We start from the raw sequence: 19,703 nt of genomic DNA, 5'->3' as shown, positions 1-19,703 counted from the left end.
TTTTCTGCCCTTTTTGGACCAGAGGCACTGGAGGCGGCCATCAGGGTGAACAGCTCTCATTGCAGGTCCATCTCATTCATGTGTGGTCAGAAAAATCCTTGTGCTTTTTTTAGCATAAAATTCTATAAATGCAGATTGAACTCAAAACCTCTCCTTTCCTCCCATCCCTCGTTTATGGCACAATTTAGCCTATTATATTTTCGGTCACTTAACTGCCCTCCATCTAATGATCCTTCACTGCAGACTGTTCTTGGCAATGATGCTGGTACAAAAAGATCTGGATGCAGGGCTTGTAAGCTTTCGACTAATGATCTATGAGTAGATGGAGAGTTTGAGCTCACATTCAATGGACAGAAAAAAAAATTTCAACGTCAAGTAGAAGCATTAAAAATGAGTATCACACAGAGGGCAACAGAGAAGTGCATGATGGGTATCAAAAAAGGAACTACATTTTCACTGGTCTCTCCCATTACACCGTGACCTTCTTGAGAAAGGGGACTGTCTTTCTTTTCCTTTTAACCTCGGTGCTTAGAGTCCTGACTAACACTTAAGTCCTTAATGTTTATTGATTTTTCTTAAAGGATTTCATCAAAGAAATAATCATATTTGCACTTCCTATCTTTCCTGTGAGAAGTTTGTAAATATTAAAAGTGTCCTATAAAGGTGAACTATAATATTACTTTAGGGTAGTGTTGAGCCTGGAGTCAGAAAGATTCACCTTCATGAGTTCAAATCTATACACTTATTAGCTGTGTGACCCTGGGCAAGTCACTTAAGTTTATTTGCCTCGGTTTCCTCCTCTGTAAAATGAGGTGAAGAAAAAAATGGCAAACCATTCTAGTGTCTTTACCCAGAAAAACCCCAAATGAGTCAGACATGACTGAAAAACGACTGAACAACAGTCATAATATAATTTAACCTATACTTAAAATATTCCAGTACTCAGAAATTCCAACTCATTGAAGTTGATGCGGATGGCAGCCTTTCCTTGCCTGCCATAAGTTGACCACAAAAGGTCTAGCCAAAATGCTGGGACCCTTCCTCAGTTTCTCTTTGCATTAATGTCAAGGATACCAGTAAAGTATATGGACTGTTCACCTGCCATGCCCCATTCTAGCCATGGGATCAGTTTTGTTGTTTTTTCTATTATGATTTAAAAAAAAAGATTGGCCAAGTTTTCAGTGGTCAGTGTTGCCTCCAGGGTGATTCAGTTGACTGGGATTCTTGGAAGGATGGATAGTAAAAAAGTCATCCATTTACCAGGGTTTATAAAGAATCTGTCTATTTTTTCTCTTCCCCTTTCCCTTTGTGCCTGTGTGCCAAGAGCAGAGAGGTTTGCCCATTGCTTCCCACCCATCCCTCCCTTTCAACCCCTGGGTTTTGGAAGGAGCATTTATCAAGCTGCTTTGCTCCTGTCCAGATGGTCTGATTGGTACATTGCTGTCCACCTCCAGTCTTTCCATTTCCTTTTTTGAGAACAGATCATCTATCAAAAATCAATCTGCAGAGAAGCTAGGTGAATAAAGAGCCAGGACTGGAGATTCTAGCCTCAGACATTCCTAGCTGTATGATCCTGGGCAAGTCACTTAACCCCAGTTGCCCAGCCCTTACCCCTCTTCTGCCTGGGAAGTGATACTTAGTGTAAAAAAAAAAAAAACCTATCATGTCAGAGACAGAGACCTGATGGATTTCTGCAACCCCCAGAAATGACCACAAATGGGACAAACTAGCTGTGTGACCCTGGGTACGTTTCTTAGCCCCGTCTGCCTCTGTTTCCTCATATGTCAAATGAGCTGGAGAAGGAAATGGGAAACTAGCTGTGTGACCCTGGGCAAGTCACTTAGCGCTGTCTGCCTCAGTTTCTTCATCTGTAAAAAAAGCTGAGAAGGAAATGGCAAACCACTCCAGTATCTTTATTAAGAAAACCCCAAATGAGTTTTTGAAGAGTCCGATGCCACCCAACAATAACAAAAAGAAGTTACCATTTCCTTTCCCTTCCCTTACTTGTCAGATCTCTCTCTCCACACAGGAAACTCTCCTTCCTGGCTTGGCTCAGCCTGCACCCCTATTCTCCCTTCTCTATCGGGGGCTTCCTCGGCTGTAACCTCCTAGTGGTCAAAGGTCTCTCTGCCTTCTCTTCAATTGAATTTATTTCCAAAAGTTGACTTGAGGATGTGTCCTGGCTCTGCCTGAATCCATATTCAAAGCTTCAGGAATCTGCCGGACCTTCTGATCCAGGCTTATTCTGCATCCTCTTCAAATCTCTATTTATACGGCGATGCCATAGAAACGCTGATGGCACAATGGGACATTCCTCAGGCTCCTGGAGAAAGAATTCCTTTGTGGAACTCGATTTTTTTTATAAGGTCAAGATGAAATCCTTTCTCCTTGTATAGCGTCGGTAAACTAGAAAAGTTCCAGATGGGTTTCTGAGGATCCTCCTGGGAACAAGGACCATGTGGTGACATGAAGGAAGCAAGGTGACTTGGGAGGCGAACTGGGGCAACTCGGTGGCTCTTTGGCGTCCAAAACTCATCTCCCGGCCAGGAGAGCCGCTGAGGTGATCACGGGAAGCGCAGCCTGGATCCTAACAGCCGAGGAAAAGGATAAGAGCTAGAATAAAAGCTTGGCTTCCAGAGAGACCCAAGACCCGACAAAGAAATCCAGTTTGTCAGGGGCTGGGCTGGGGGGCTGCAGGTTATTCAACCCCAAGTGCTTCCCTGGTCAAATGTCTCTTCACCCAACAAGTGGTGTGGCCACAGGGTGACACCGAGGCGGAGAGCTTGCCTTGACAGCGCCTCCCTTCAAAAATCCCAAGACCTTGGACTCCTTATGGTCCAAGGAAACCAGCATTTCCCATTTCCCTTTCCCTGGATCCATAGTCCCGATGACTAGGCGACTTGCTAGCGTGGAACAGACCCCTCTTGGTCTCCTTTTGCTGAAAGGGCAAGCGATGGGAATGAGACAACTGGGTGATGGTGGATAGAACTGAGCCTCGGTTTCCCTGTTTGTAAAATGGAGATACCAATAGCGTCTGCTTCCAGGGTCGTTGTGAGGTTTGAGTGAGATCATATATGTTAAGTGCTTTGAAATCTTTTAACTAGAAGGGAGGGGAAGGAAGTCAAGTCAGCGCCTGTCTCAGAAGGTAATGAGTTACGTAACACGAAGAGGATGGATTAGAAATAGACTTGGAAAACTCAAGTTCAAACCTTGCCTCCGATGACCCTTTTTAGATCATTTCATCACTGCCTGCCTCAGTTTCTCCTTTGTCAAAATGGCTACAAGAATAGCGTTTACCTCCCAGGGTTATCATGAAGATTTCATGAGACAAGATTTGCCAAGCACAAAGCCCACTCTGAATGCTAGTCATGATGAGGGCGAGGATGAGGATGAGGAGGAAAAGATGATGATGATGATGATGATGATGATGATGGTGATGATAGTGAGAGTGAGGTTGTGACTGATGATGATAATCATGGTTGGCTTCCTGGAAGCTAAGGATGTGCTTCTGTCAAGTATAGAAAGAAAAAAAATACCATAATTTGGGATGAGAAAAAAAGATATGTGCCTGCTGAGCCAGAGGATTGGATCCTGAGTGTTCTGTTGTTGTTGTTTTCCATTTCCACAGGTGTCCCCCGGTCTCAGCTATCTCTCGCTTGGTTCTCCTTCAAGATGGCAAAACAGAAAAGGCCACTTTTTCTATTGCTGTGCATTTCACACTCTTTTGTTGGTGAGTGACTTCCATTTCTCTTGAGATGGCTCCAACGAGGGATGGGAGCCAGAAACCATCAAACCACTGCCAGGGCCCTCCCAGGGATGGTCTTCCTCACGGAACTGAGTAACCTCTTTCTGTAAGAAAGGCAGTTCCCGGCCACCAGAAAGCTTTTAACCAATCTGCAAAAAGAGGTTAAACATATTTGTCCCTACCTGCCACTAGATTAGTAATCGGTAATTTCTGAACCTTACCAGTGGCTTATTCTAGGCACAAAAATCCTATTATATATATCGTTTATATATTATATATATAAATTCTATTATGTATACTGTTTACATCTTATACATATATTTAATATATATATAAATTCTATTATATATGCCATTTATATATTATATATTTGTTTATTATATATATTTATATATATTCTATTATATATACCGTTTATATATTATATATTTATTATATATTATATATTTATATGTATAAATTCTATTATGTGTACTGTTTATATATTATACATATATTTAATATATATAAATTCTATTATATATACCATTTATATATTATATATTTGTTTATTATACATATTTATATATAAATTCTATTATATATACCATTTATATAGTATATATTTATTATATATTTTATATTTATTTATTATGTATATTTATATGTATAAATTCTATTATGTATAAATTTTTATGTTTTATATGTATATTTTATATGTATAAATTTATATGTATAAATTCTATTGTGTATACTGTTTATAATTATATATTTATTATATTTATTATATATATATACATATATATATGAATACCAAAGATCTGGGTTTGGTGGTTTGGGGCAATTCATTTTCTGAGTCTCTCTTTTGTCTTCTCTCCACACGCAGCGCGGTTATCTTTATAGGGTCACTACCTACATCGTGGGAATGATGAGATGAAGGGAGATTATGACTGTCAAGTGTTTTGTAGCCAGAAAGTCTTAGGTTACTAAAAGCTCTTATTTGGGTGATCTCAGATATTTGGACAGGCAAAGAATGTTGATAATGATGTAAATTGAAAAAATAAACCCTAGAGAGTATAAACAGCCAAGTGAGAGCCTCCAAATTAAACAACAACTAGAAAAAATCCTATAGAAACGCTTCCAGGTCCAGACTGGTCCTAGGGAAAGGACACATTTATTGCTTCAGTGGACGTAGAGAAGAGAAGCCTTCCTACAAGGCGGTGGGTGGGGAGGCTTAGGATGGAGGACGGAGCTCCTCTGGGTCTCAGACAGTTACCCCTCTGGGATTATTTTTTCCCAGGGCAAATTTTCCTCCTACCCTCAGGCCACGGTTGCTGATGCAGAGTCTCCCGCAGTTGGGAATCAAGACCTTTGGTTGTTTGAATTTCTGAAGTCTGTCTAATGAAGTCACTTAAAAATAAGTCCAGGGGTAGGAGCATGAATCATGTAACCATGTTAAAAACAAATATTAATAAATGTTTTTAAAAAAAATAAGTCCAGGGCTGTGTGACCCTGGGCAAGTCACTTGACCCCCATTGCCCACCCTTACCACTCTTCTGCCTTGGAGCCAATATACAGTATTGACTTCAAGACAGAAGGTGAGGGTTTAAAAAAATAAATTCAAAGTGCTCATTCTTGAACTATATGTATATGAATAAATATGTGGACCAAAATGCCATCATCACGTGGGGTCAGTGTACATGTGTCAGACTCTGGCCAATCAGACAATGTGAGCTTAGAAGGTTCTATCACAGGTTGGACACAAATAGCCCATATGAACATTTTGGATGAAGATGTACATGTAGGCACATATAAGATATTTTGTCTATGATATTAATATATATATATATACATAACTGACCTAGAGAAGAAGAAAGTACTGTTTTCCCTGGTGTGCCTCTCTCCTAGAGTTGTTGCAAGATTCAAATGAGATAATATATGTAGAAGTGTGTGGTACATCTTAAAGAGCTATGTAAAAACCAAAAATCATTATTATCTCCATTTTACAGATGAGGAAACTGAGGCTCTGAAGCAGTGACTTGCTCAGCGTCACACAGTAAGATGGGGATTTAAATGTCCCTTCTGACTCCAAGTACAGAACTCTTTCTATTATACAAATATGTGCATATTTGGGGGATTTTTTGCTTTTTTTCACACCCCTAGTATTCAGCACGGTGTCTGACACACAGTAGGGGCTTGATAAATGCCTGTGGACTTGCTTGGCATCTGTGGCTGGTCTTAGCAGTATTCTAGTTAGGCATTTTTGTCTGGAGCATCCTGATTTAGGGACATCAAAATAAACCCATGAAGCTAATGCCATCCTCCACTCTCAAAGCCCCAGAAAACAGTGGCAGCCTCTGGGGGAGGCTCCTCTTACTATTTCTTAGGGACTGAGCAGATTAGGAAAAAGAGGTTCTGGGAGGGAGCAGGAGGAAATGGATTGGAGTTTGAGCCCTTCACCCTCACAACTGGCATTTCTGACTTTGTGCCACTTGCCTGAGGTCAGGGAAAAAAGGCTAGAACTTCAGTAGGGTACCAACTTCGGATATCCTTAGGGAGAAGGAGAGAGTAGGGAAGAGATAGGGAGGGAAACAAAAACTGCTTCACTGGGCAAGCCCTTCTGGCTCCCTGCCACCAGCAGAGTGCTAGGCAGTTGATTTAAGGAAAGAAGGATTTATTCCCTTCATTTCTTTTCAGTACTCTGACCTTTCTCTCTTGTTTCCTTTTCCTTCTCTTCCCTTTCTCTGTTATTCTCATTCCTCTGTCTTCCTCTTTATTCCCCCATTCCTCATCTCTTAGTTTTCCCCATGATATCATCCCATCTCCCCCAGATCCCATCTTTTACCTATTTTCCTCCCTTACGTACAATTATCCTTCATTCCTTTTCTTCCCCCTAACATACTGTTCTCTTTTCCCTCTGTTCTCCCCCTTCCATTGCTTTCCTAACCTCTTCCCCCTTACCTAGTTTTCATCCTAACAGACCTACTTCCCCTGCTGATGTCAAGTTGGGCTGTTTGGGAAATGGACCCTCAAGCCAGCCCTAAAAATAATGACTTGGTTATCCATAACTGTGAAATAATCCATGCTCAAATGATGTCCTTTTTAAAGGACACACACTGAGGAATCAGAAGCCATGGGCTCCAACTCTACTAACCATGGGACGTAGGACCAGTCACTTAATAATTCTGAATCCAATTTCCTCAGCTGAAAAATGGAACTAATGACACCTACCTTCCCTGCCTTCCAGACATGTAAAATAAAATGACAGAACAGCTGAGTCTTTGAGATAGAAAAATGTTCTATGCAAAGTATCACTTCTGTTATTACTGAATTTCAAATTTGGTTCTATTACATGATTAAGGAATAAGATCCCCTGGTTAATAAAATATCCTGGCTAATAGACACTGATCATGCACTTTTCTGAGAGCCAGGCCTGGAGATGGAAGGTCCTGGATTCAAATCTGTCCTTGGACTCTTCCTAGTTGTGTGACCCTGGACAAGTCACTTAGCCCCGTTTGCCTAGCTCTTACTGCTCTGCCTCAGAACCAATATTTAGTATTGATTCTAAAATGGAAGGAAATGGCTTAAAAATAAATGAATGAACGAATGAATGAATGAATAATCAAATAAATAAATAGATGTCCACTTTTCAAAGAATTTGACAATAAAATGTTATAAAATGCTCTCTTGCTCACATCATTCCCTATCTTGTAGAAACAGCTAGGTAGCACAGTAGATAAAGCCTTGAGCCTGGAGTCAGGAAGACCTGAGCTCAAATCCAACATCTAATACTAGCTATGTCACCCCAGGCAAGTCACTTAACCTTTGCTTACCTCAGTTTCCTCAACTGTAAAATAGGGATAATAATGGCACCTACCATCTAGAGCAGTGATTCCCAAAGTGGGTGCCACCACCCCCTGGTGGGTGCTGCAGCGATCCAAGGGGAGCAGTGATGGCCACAGATGCATTTATCTTTCCTATTAATTGCTATTAAAATTTTTTTAAAAATTAATTTCCAGGGGCACCAAATAATATTTTTTCTGGAAAGGGGGCAGTAGGCCAAAAAAGTTTGGGAACCACTGATCTAGAGTTATAAAGATTAAATGAGATAACATTTTCAAAATGTTTAGCACAGGTTTCTTTCCTTCATTATATCTTTAGTCCCTTGAGGGAAGGGGTTAGTTTTTGCCTTTGTCTCCCCAGTGCCCAGCTAGAACAATGGATTTCTTAGTAAATATTTGGGGAATCCAATTAAATTCCATTTATTCTTGGATGATTCAAAAGGTATTCCACTTGGAAGAGCCCATTATTTATGGTTTCTAGTTCATAATACCAAGGGCAATGGAAAGATACATGGTAGGTATAAGCAGATGGTAGCTTGTTACTAAGAAAAGATTTGCATGCAAGAAGAGGGAGAAAAGGTATTATGGAGAATACATCTGACCCAAAAAGGATGTGGAGCTCCTAATGAGAATGAGAGCCAACAGATGGGCAGCTCAAGTAGTATACCCAAGATCCTAAAAAGAGGAAAATCTCCAGCAGGTCAATTAGATTTTCTATTGGGGATTTGTAGGAAAACATGGACAAGAATTGTGTAGGATCCAAAGAAATATATCAATGGAGGCGGGACCTCACATTGCAGATCTTTCAAAGTAGATCACTGAATAACAAATATTTATAACATTATGACTATTATTATATGAAAGAGCATGTGCATGATCTCAAAACCTCTCCCTCTTTGAAATCTGTTTTTGAGTCGAATTCTATTCCTATCCCATTGGAATTGGTTTTAAACCAAACACAGTCCATGACATTCTCTAGATTTCTGAGCAATGCCCATGGTAGCTCTTTGACCTTGGCTTCTTTTTAGAAAAATTAAACCAAGTAGAAGTTTATCCCCTCGGGTTCCCTCTTGGGTCTTTGTTTTAACTCTCCTTTTTAGCTAAAATGAAGATGGTATAATGTCAGGAAGTCTCAAGATTCAAGGAAGCAGAGCTTGGTAGACACCAAGACAGTTAGAAAGGGGTGGGGCAGCTTAGGTGGCTCAGTGGCTAGAAAAGGAGGGTCCTGGGTTCAAATCTTGCTTCAGACAGTTCCTAGCTCTGTGACCCCAGGCAAGGCACTCGACCCTCATTGCCTAGCCCTTACCGTTCTTCTGCCTTAGAACCAATGTATGGTATTGATTCTAAGAGATGAGATATGGTAAGGGTTTAAAAAATAGAAAGGGAAAGGAGGGGGAAACGAAAAAGAAAATCCATGTGTAGCAGAGGCAAGACAAGGTAAATATGGGACCAAAACAGTCTAAAGAACAATGAACAAGGCACATCATAGCCACGAGTCATGCCTACAAACCCATCTTTGTTATTGGTTATCCTACTATGCACAATGTGTAAACCCAGCCAGTGCCTAATACAGCAGCAGCCCATTTTTTCCTTCATCATTTATCTCTTCATGTCATTTTTAGTTGTCACTTAGCATAGGGCAGTGGGAATAGCCAATGGCAATTCAGCTCCAGAGAGTCGGAGGACTGGCGTTCAAATCTCAGTTCTGCCATTTTTCTAGCCGTATGACCTTGAGCAAATTGCTTTGCCTCTCAAAGTCTCAATTCTTTCTGTGACAAATAAGAGGGCTAGATTGGGCAATCTCAAACTCTAGATCTTCGTAGTTGAAAATCAAGTTTCCACCAAAATTAAGTCTGGGGGATTTTAATGCTGGAAGCTTTTTTCCCAAAAATTCCTTTGTGGAATTCTACAGAGTGAGTTGTCCCTATGTTCAAGTCTACATTTCAACCTCTCCTCCAATTGTGTAGAGAAAGTAGGACTGTGTATTTGTTTTAGATGACATCTGAACCAAGCAGGGTTCAAGAATGTTAGTGCTCTATCTGAAACTTCAACTAATATTTAACTTTAAGTTAAGTCAAAACTAAGATCATATCATCTCAGATGCCTTTGAGTTGGAATGATTCAACGCTGTGCCTGCTACAGAATGTAAATACATCAAAGGACTTGGAAGTCTTAAAGGAAAAACACAGAAGCCCCATCCATTCAATCCATGAGTGTTTGTTATGCACCTATTATCTATGATTCCTCCTTTGCAGGGAGGAGAAAGACTCAACAGAACACAGGATGGAATGGCAGTAATGGAGGAGATGATAACATGGAAAAAGGGTAGAAGAAAGTAGTAAGGACCAACACATAATAACCTTCAAATAGAGGACAAGATGATTGGGTCCAAAGTATTCAAGCTGAATTAGCTTCTCAAAGATGGCAGCTCGGCTCATCCTAGGAGCCTTCATCAAGCTCTAGAGCTTTTTCAAAAATCAAAGATGTCAAGATTTTCCACTGTATTCCAGGCCATCGCCAGCAGTCCAGACTTTTGTCTTTTTACTGGACTTTGGTGACTGGAAGAGGAAGTGAGGTTGACAATTTTATGCAACTCTGCCTCACTAAAATCCAGTTCACAAGCAAGTCAAAACATCCCCCCGTGATGTCTTCGGTCCTCTTCTAAACAAAGGACAATGAACAATTTGCTCTGGGGTCCAAGGCCTCATGATTTCATTGGTCTTCTCTGAAAACGAAGGAGACCAATGACACGTACAAGGCAAGACATCGCCCTGCAGTGTCATTGGTCCTCTGAAAATGAAGGACAAGGAACAACTAGGTGGCTCAGGGGATTGAGAGCCAGGACTAGAGACAGGAGATCCTGGGTTCAAATCTGGCCTCAGACAGTCCCTGACTGTATGACCCTGGGCAAGTAAGTCACTTAACCCCAATTGTCTAACCTTTACTGCTTTTTTTCTTCCTTGGAACCAATACTTAATATCAGTTCTAAGATGGAAAGTAAGTGTTTAAAGAAGAAAGAAAATGAAGTCTAAACAACAAAAACAAGGATACCTTTTACAGTTCACTGTGATGATACTCATATACTGATATCTTAGTGCTGTCCTTGATTGCGCAGCTAAGGAGTAGGGGCATTCAATCATTAACAGAAAATCCATGAATGTAAATTTGAGCAAGAAAACCTAAGCACGGCAGCTACATGGCTTAGTGGACAGAGAACCAAACCTGGAGATGGGAAGATCTGGGTTCAAATATGAGCTTAGATACTTCCTGTGTGACCCTGTGCAAGTTATTTAACCCCTAATTGCTTAGCCCTTGCCCTTGTCTTGGAGTTGTTACCAGGACATAGGGTAAGGGTTTAAAAGGGAAAAAAGAAAACCTTCTAAAAACCTGTGATACATCGAGGTATGGTGGAGAGGTAGGCTTTGGAGTCAAAAGACTTGTGTTCAAATTCCTTCTCTGTCACTTACTGCCTTCTTGATTTTGGGCAAGTCATATTGCCTTTCTAGACCTCGTCTATAACATCTGCTAGCTTGCCTTTAAAGATTCCCTCCTCTTCTAAATCTGTGAGTCCATGTTCCTAAGAACAGCCATAGGATGTGCTGAATACTGTCTAAGAGTAAATGTTATTTTCACTGGGAGTTGAGGTCAAAATAGTTAAATTGTGGGATCTTAGTACTGCTTGTAAGGCAGAAATCTTCTCTGGGCTTATAATCAGTCACACATCTGGGTCTAGAGACTAATTGTGAGAATGAATGGAATGGTCATGGAGTATTGGATGGGATGTGTGTCATGGGCAACTGGCAGTAGAGAAGGGAGTCCAGCCTTAAATACCGGTCCCAGAGGACCCTTAGCAGACAAATAGAGTTATGTATTAAGCACAAGGGTAACTCAAGTCCCAAGATGCAGAAGAAGAAATGGGCATTCGGATATCACAGATGGAAAAAATAATAATATTGAATAGATTTATCCAGTGGATGCCGCTTCCTTTCACCACATTCACGGTACGATGTCTAGAGGGATATTTGATGGCTTTGCAGATGACGAGGATCTCTTAAACAGCAACAAAAAAGATTATACTGATTCTACCAACGTTCCACTAGCACACGCTTCACTGGCCTTCAGCTATGAGAGGAAAATTCTTAAAATAGCAGCCTCCCATCTATGTGAGATGGATGGCATTGAACATCCTGAAGGCCATATCTTCATTCCACAAATGACAAGAGAAAGAAGGAAGACCCAAAGTCTACCTGATTTAATAATCTCATAATAATCTAAGTGGGAGGCTTTGTTTACATCTTACAAAATATGTTTTTCCTTAAGAGAGATATTTTAGAAAATATGCATGATCCCTTTTTCTTGGGATCTCTCTTTCTCTCCCCCCCCCCCCATCCTAAAAGAACTCTATTTATGTATCTAATAGTGCTCATCTTGTTTTTATTTAGAATCAGGAGTCTTTGTGTTCCTATGCAGTAACTCAGAAAGAAAAATTTTATTTTGAAATAAATAATCATGCCCTATCTTATGGACAGCTTGAACAATTGTCACAAATTATGCGATACTGTGGTAGATAAGAGTTTTAGGGTGGGAGTAAAGGAGAGAGAAATAGCAGGAGATACCCGTCCAAGAAGTCTGAGAGCTCGACTGGCCTTTCTCTTGCAGGTTGTTTGTTCCAAAGTAGCAACATTCCTACGTTTCTCTCCGATGATGATGATTTAGCCACTGTGGATAGGTTCCCTTGGATGGTGTCCCTGCAGGATTCACAGTATACCCATTTGGCTTTCGGATGCATCCTAAGTGAGTTCTGGATCTTAAGCATCGCTTCCCGCTTTCAGAACAGGCCAGTATCATTGTTTGCTTCTTCATCCGCCTTAGCTACCTTAGATTGTTACAAGGAACTGGAAAAAAAAAGTGGGGAGGGCTTGGAAGGGAGGAGAGAAGGACAGGAAAAGGGGATTATTTAAAGAAGATTTAGTCTGGTACGTTATGCCCATCCTCTGCCTGGAGATCACAGTCCATCTCTCTGGCAACAGGAGTTTGACAGACTCAACCCTTCTTGCACCACATAACATGCCGAGTTCTAAAAATTCTCAGCCTCAAAGGCTTGACTCAGCCAAGGTTGGTTGGCACTGTTTTATTTTTGTTTTGTTTTGAACCTGCCATGGAAAAGCCAGTAACTAGGCCAATTGAAAAATGAAATTCTTTCTGAATTCCAAAGAGAATATTTTAATGATGAAAAAAAAAAAAAAGTGTGAGCACTGGCTGATCCCACAGGAAGACACTGCTGCTTCCTTACTGGTCCAGGGCTGCTTTCCTTTGATGTCATCATTATCACTTTTGATTAGTGAAAAATGTGAAGGAAAAAAAAGCAAGTTTCTGCCTGAGTGAACTGGGGAGGAGTTAGAGGCATCCTAGCATCTGTCAAGATGCCGAATATTTCCCGCCCCACTTCCCTGCCTCCTCACCCATGATCCATTGATTCAACGGTGAGCCCCAACTTTCTGGAAATATTGGGATCCCCCCCAAATTTCCTATAACCTAAAGAGATTCCTAGTAAGGAGATTATTAGCATTCTTCAAGGAAATTGTCATTCATTCATTTGAAAAACCGTTATTGGGATCTTATGTGCCAAGCATTTGGGATACAAAGACATAAAGGAAATAGTTCCTACTCTCAAAGTTACGGGGAAGGGGGCAAGAGATAAAGAAAAAATCATAGATTTTTGGTAAAATGCAAAATAACAGGCAGTAGATAAATAAAAATACACAAAAAGAAAGTATGTAGATAAATACAAAATAAACCCAAATCGTTTGGGAGAAGCGCTAACATCTGGAGAAATCAGAAAGGGCTTCTCCTAGGAAGGAGATCATAGCAGAGTCGAGCCTGGAAGGAAACGGAGGCTTTTAAGAGGCTAAGGTAGCTAGGATTGATTCTAAAATGGAAGGTAACGGTTTAAAAAAAGGGGGGAACTAAGGTGAAGGAGGGAGTACTGCGGGCACAGAAGTGGGTCCGTGCCAAGTCAGAGACGTCGGGGCAGACGATAACAATGCCACGTCCATGAACAATTTGTTTTGCTAGCTTGAACCTCGGGCTAACAAGGTTTTTTTTTTTGGGGGGGGGGTTGCCTTTTTCTTTTTTCCCAGTGGCGAGGGGGAGGGAAGAAGGGGGTAGAAGAGAGAAAAATCCAAAGGCTTATTAATTGGAAAAATAATTCTAGTTCTTTCTAAAGCAACGTCCTGTCCAGGGAACACCAGGCAGACCAGTTTGGGGAGGCACAGCGGCGGGGGGGAGTGAGGGGTGATTAGAAGGGATTCCTGGCTTTGCCAACGAGAAGCTGCCGCGTGCCGCGCGCCTCTCCTCCGCCTCCGGTGCTTGCGCGGTCACGGGAGGGCGGGGAGGGAGCGGCGGGGGGAAGCTGCCCCGTATTTCTGGCCCATGGAAGGTTGTCGTCTCTCCAGGAAGAAGGTTCTGGCACTGGTCGGCATAACCGACATGAACGCCCGGAGGAGGACCCAGCCCGAGTACCCCATCGATGCGGTCCTGAGCCACGAGAGCTTCAACTACATCACCAAGGAGAACAACGTGGCCCTCCTGAAGACGTACACAGCCATTGAGTTCAGTGACCAAGTCCAACCCATCTGCTTTGCTAGCAGGAACCTGGCCCCAAGCATCCTGGAGAACTGCTGGTTGTCAGGATGGATCCACACTGCTGCAGTTAATGCCTTTATTCTAATAAAGGAGGGTGTGTGCCGGCGATGGGGGTCCCTGGCATGATCTCCGAGGTGCTTAGCCTCATTATTCAGGCCAATCGCCACAAAGCCCAAAGCAGACCCGGCCTAGAAACCCCCAACACACTCCGAACCCAAAGAGGGCGTGGGGGAGGGGCGGTTTCTTGCCAGAAATCAGTTCTTTCTCGGCTAGGGGGGCTCGACGGATAGAGCGCTCAACTCGGAGTCAGAGTTGAGTTTAAATTTGGCTTAAGATATCTATTGGGGGGGACAGCTGGGTAGCCCAGTGGATGGAGAGCCAGACCTAGAGACGGGAGGTCCTGGGTTCAAATCTGGCCTCAGACACCTCCCAGCTGTGTGACCCTGGGCAAGTCACTTGACCCCCATTGCCTAGCCCTGTAACAATATATAAAGATATTAGGGTTTTAAAAAAAGATATCTATTGGCCATGTGACCCTGGGCAAGTCATTTAACCATCACCTGCCTCCGTTTTCTCACCTGTAAAATGGGAATCCTAAGAGCATCTCCCTCACAGGGTTGTTGTGAATATAAAATGAAATATTTATAAAGCATTTTGCTACCCTTAAAGCGCTCTGAAAATGCTGCTATTATTATTATGAGCAGCTCATACATACTAGACCCACATGTGTCCTTAAACACTGATCCCATAAATACTAGACCCGTGTGTGTCCTTAAACGACTCTCCTCTCCTTTCCTGGCCCGAGTTGAATTTAATAGTCCTAAAAATTGGTGCCCGCTGATAGGAGGTGGGGAAAAATGCATCCCCTCAAGTGTAGGGCTGCTGTCCCTCACGTCACCCGAGGCGGTGTGGGCGTGCTGCTAGATAAAACTCTCACAGCAGAGCGGGGTCAGCCCAGTAAATCTCAGAGGCAATCTGGTGGTGTCCAGGATTTGGGGGGCGGAAGTCTCGGGTTCAGACTGTAGCTCTGCTCCTTGCTAGAGAAGAGTCTGAGAGTGGCTTTCTAGGGACACTCCGTTCCCTCCCAGCTTAGCATCGGGATGCAGACGGTCTCCGCAAAGAGGGAGGCATTTCTACTAACGTCTCTTGGCTTGCTTTTTCATGGTCCAGACCAGAAAGAGAATGGAGATGGGCGTCCTGAGGAAGCTCCCTGTGCAGGAAGTGTGGCCCTGCTCCTTAAAGAGATCCCAAGGAACTGCCTGCTTTAACTTTAAGGAAGAGTACAACAACTATGAATGCTTGGTAAGGAAAATTAGTGGAAGCCTAGAAGGTAAGAACACAAGAGGAGTCGTGGCCACACCACACGTTATCGTGTGATCGGCTCTAAATTCTGTGGTTATTAATGGCTGACATCACTGAATGGTCTCAAAGTCAGATGAATTAAATGAGTTTTTATGGAGCCCCTGCCCTGTGCAGGGCATTGGGTGAGACCTCTGTAAGTCTTAATTCTGAGAAGGAAGTACATGTGGGCAGCCACGCTGATACAGTGGGTAGAGTATAGGACATGGTGTCAGAAACACCCGAGTTCAAATTCAATCTCAGCCACTTACAAGCTATGTGACCCTGGGCAAGTCACTTAACCAATTCTCCTTCAGTATCCTGATCTGTAAAACATGAATGATAATCATTTTACCTACTTCCTTAGCTTGTTGCAATAAAGAAATGAGTTACCATCTGTAAAGTTCTTTGTAAACCAGGGGCAGTTAGTTGGCTTGGCCAATGGAGAGCCAGGTTTGGAGTTGAGAGTATCTGGGTTCAAATCTAGCCTCAGATACTTCCTAGCTGTGTGATCTTGATCAAGTCCCTTAACCCCAAAAGCTTAGTCTTTACTGCTCTTTTGCCTTGGCACTGACACTAGTATCAATTCTAAGATAAAAGATAAGGTTAAAAAAATTAAATAAAAAGCTCCTTGCGACTATTCCAGGCTTTTACTTGACAGAATACAAAGTAAGTTTAGTTCAATTTTATGGAAATGTAGTACACATGAATGGGTGTGATGGGAAATAATGCTAACGTAGACTGGAGCCAAATTGTAGAGAGTCAGAAACATTCAACTAAGGGATTTGCATTTTATCCTTGAAGTAATAGGGAGCCACAGTTTTTTTCACCAGGGAGACACTTGGTCAGACTTGGGGTTTAGGAAGATTTATTTTGCCAACTGGGTGAAGGATGGATTGGGGAGGGAAAAGTCTAGAAGCAGAGAGAAGAATTAGGAAGCAACCTGAGACAAATATCTTAGCAGTCTGCCAAGTCTTTGCTGTCTCACAAGAGTCTGCCTAGCAAACTGGTCAGAACAGATAAGGGGTTCTGAAAAGCTGGCTTCTGAATCGCAGATCTGAAATAAAACTTTCTAACTGGCCCCTGAAACAGTGAACCTCCCAACTCCTAAATCAAGAAATATTGTCTTGAAGATTAAAAAAAACACACACAAAAAAAAAGCCATAGACACTGGTTTTACAAAGAGTGTCTAAAGTCACAGGGAATGAGGTCATCTGAAGCTGTCCTCACATTCCCATCAGTGAGATTCCCAAGGTATTTTTGGCAATAGCAACTTTTTAACTCTCCTTTTCCCTTGTCAAGACACTTATTCCTGCCACTCATGTGAAATAGAAGAAATTGAGAAATTACCATCATCAAACTGATTATAAGGAGCCAACATGTTGTTAGAGGACTAAGTGAATCAGACAGGGGGAGTAGAATCATTAGAGATGAAAATTTCCATCAAAATCCTTCTCTGAGCAGAGACAAAAACAAAGATTATTTAACAGGACAATTAAACTTCAGTATAACCTGGGCTTTCAGGAATTATAGTCCCTGAATTCCTTTGGGGGAGAAGATTCTGGAAGTTTCTGGATTATTGGAGAGGTTAACCCTTTAAATAAGTAAGCCATTTAACTGGCTTGGGGAGAGGGATAACATGGGGCATTTAATGGAAACATTTCCAAAATGGACATATTTCCCTGCCTTCTTAAGTAGAATATAATGTACCAGTTATAACTTTTTCTTGATTACTCAAGGTAATCACTGTCAATTAGCGGCTATGATGATGTTTAAAAATGCTATGGAACATAGGATTGAATGGGCAGTGACTTGAGAAATAGCCTGAACCTTGTTTCTTTAATAAGACCCTATTGTCAGCCCTCTTTTTAGTTATTTCTGTCATAAACCTGATTGCAGAAGATATGTTATCACATGGCCTCTTGGGCATTGTAATATGGCTCTTCTTTTTAAAAAATCCTTACCTTCTGCCTTAGAATCAATACTAAGCTTTGGTTCCAAGGCAGAAGAACAGTAAAGGCTAGGCAAAGGGTATTATGTGACTTGCCCAGGGTCACACAGCTAGGAAATGTTTGAGGCCATATTTGAACCTAGGACCTCCCATCTTTAGGCTCTCTATCTATTGAGCCACCTGGTTGCCCCTTATGGCTCTCTTCTTGAAAGGTAAGTGAATTCAAGGCTCCCAACTGAGGTTTTCTTCTCAGGGACCCTTGTCTCTGATCGGAACATCAAGGTAGTGTCTCTCTCTAAATCAGTGATTCCCAAAGTGGGCGCCACCGCCCCCTGGTGGGTGCTGCAGCGATCCAGGGTGGCGGATTAATTGCTATTAAAAAATTTTTTAAAATAATTTCCAGGGGTGCTAAGTAATTTTTTCTGGAAAGGGGGTGGCAGGCCAAAAAAGTTTGGGGACCACTGCTCTAAATGACAGGGTCACAGGCTGAATCGCTTGTCAGCTCTGGAAGAAGAGGAGAGGGAGACAACACGAATCACATAAATTTGTTATTAAATAAAATAAAGATAAAACTGAAAAAATTAATTAAATGAAGGGGTTAGACTAGCCCACTAAACCATGGGCATTAAGTATTTCCGGGATGCCCCTGTCATGTCAGCCGCCCTGACCCAGTGGTCAGTCTGCCCTTTCTCTCGCCTCACGATAATGATTTGACTGTCCACAGGCTTCCCTCGCCTCTTCAGAGCCGGCTGTTGTTTGGTGGCTGCTCTCCTCTGGTGTCTGCTAGCTCTGGGTGACTCGGCGGATAGGAGAGCAAGCCTGGAGACAGGAGGTCCCGGGTTCAAATGTGACTGCAGACACTTCCTAACTGTGTGTGGCCGTGGTCAAGCCCCTGAACCCCCATTGCCTAGCCCTTGTTCCCGCCGCCCAATCTTGATTCTAGGCTTCTATTCTAATCTAGGACGCCAGGTTAATACTGATTGAAGGTAATGATTTTTTTTTAAAGAAGAGCCATATTGCCATGCCCAAGAGGTCACGTGATGGCTTTGCTCTTCTTTCCGTCTTAGGACCGAACCAATACGTAGTATTGATTCTAAGACAAAAGGTAAGGTTTTTGGTTTTTGGTTTTTGTTTTTTTAAGACTTCCACAACCCTTTTCTCTCGCTTTTAGCAGAAACTGTTGTTGGGTATTCCCCAAACACAAGGCCAGTAAATGGTCCTCTGAACCTCTGAAGGGTCTTTTCTTCTCCACAGGGAGACCCGGGAGACCCCGTGATGTGCCAAGTGAAGAAGACCAACCAGTGGATCCTGAACGGCATCCAGAACGAAGGCGGCCGGAGCTGCGTCGGGCCCTTCCTTTACACCAAGCTCTCCTACTACAACAACTGGATTTCCAAAACGATCAAGAAAGAAGGGCTCGATTTCTGCCCCATCTTCAGCTGGCGGGAGCGCCAGAACAGCCGCGCCACGGACGCGGGCCTGGAACTGCAGAACAGCTCCGCGCTCGAGAAACCAGCCTTCTCGCCTCCCCTCCCGCGGGGACCCTCTTCTCGTCCGCACCGGCCGCGAGTCCCCACCGCCCGGCCGCATCCCCGTCCGCGTGCTCCTCTGCAGAGGGAGGCGCGGCCACAGAATCGGGAGGAAGAGCCCCGTCGGAAGCCCGCGGCCGTGAAAAAAGTCCCGGCCATGGCGGGGCCGCCGGGGGCGGGGAGCGCCGCCGGGGAGCTCCAACTGACGAATACCGGCTCGAGGGACGGCACGGAGCCCGTCTACTACGACTACTACAGCGGGGAAGTCATGCCCGTGTCGGGCCAGGCCGGGCGGCGTCTGGCCCCGGCAGTCATCTCCGCCCTCTGCTTGCTGGCCCTGGTCCTCGGGGATGGCGCATCCAGGCGCTAGCCGGCTCGCCCGACCTCCTCCGCTAGAAGCCGCGCCCGCGAGATGCGCCGCTCCTGGGCGGCCGCCGTGTCCCTGGGCCCGGGCGCACGGAGGCCATCGTCGGTGCCGCGCCCCCACCTCCTTCCCCCCGTGGCCCTTGGAAGCGTCCGAGGCTCCACCTTTGGGCCAACAGCCGGCCCCTGGCCGTGCCCCCCTCCCCGGCCCGCGCTGCTTTTCGCTGCTTTTCGCATGAGGGGAGCCCGGGATGGGGCGCACGCAGCGGTCTTCCCTCGGAGGCGGACTTCCGGCGGCCCGGTCCGGGGGA

The 19,703-nt window shown here is 43.5% G+C and overlaps 1 protein-coding gene across 1 annotated transcript; it reads left to right on the top strand.

Moving 5' to 3' along the window:
• Window positions 1-3,672: 3,672 nt before the first annotated feature.
• Window positions 3,673-19,399, top strand: PRSS54 (serine protease 54). Its single transcript, XM_044659360.1, has 5 exons — window positions 3,673-3,730; window positions 12,226-12,403; window positions 14,022-14,277; window positions 15,382-15,513; window positions 18,755-19,399. Exons 1-5 carry the CDS (start codon window positions 3,673-3,675, stop codon window positions 19,397-19,399), a joined length of 1,269 nt encoding a protein of 422 aa, XP_044515295.1.
• The last annotated feature ends 304 nt before the right edge of the window (window positions 19,400-19,703 follow it).

Source organism: Gracilinanus agilis, chromosome 2, assembly GCF_016433145.1.
Source record: "Gracilinanus agilis isolate LMUSP501 chromosome 2, AgileGrace, whole genome shotgun sequence".
Taxonomy (NCBI): Eukaryota; Metazoa; Chordata; class Mammalia; order Didelphimorphia; family Didelphidae; genus Gracilinanus; species Gracilinanus agilis.
This window is presented reverse-complemented; position numbering and strand designations above follow the sequence as displayed.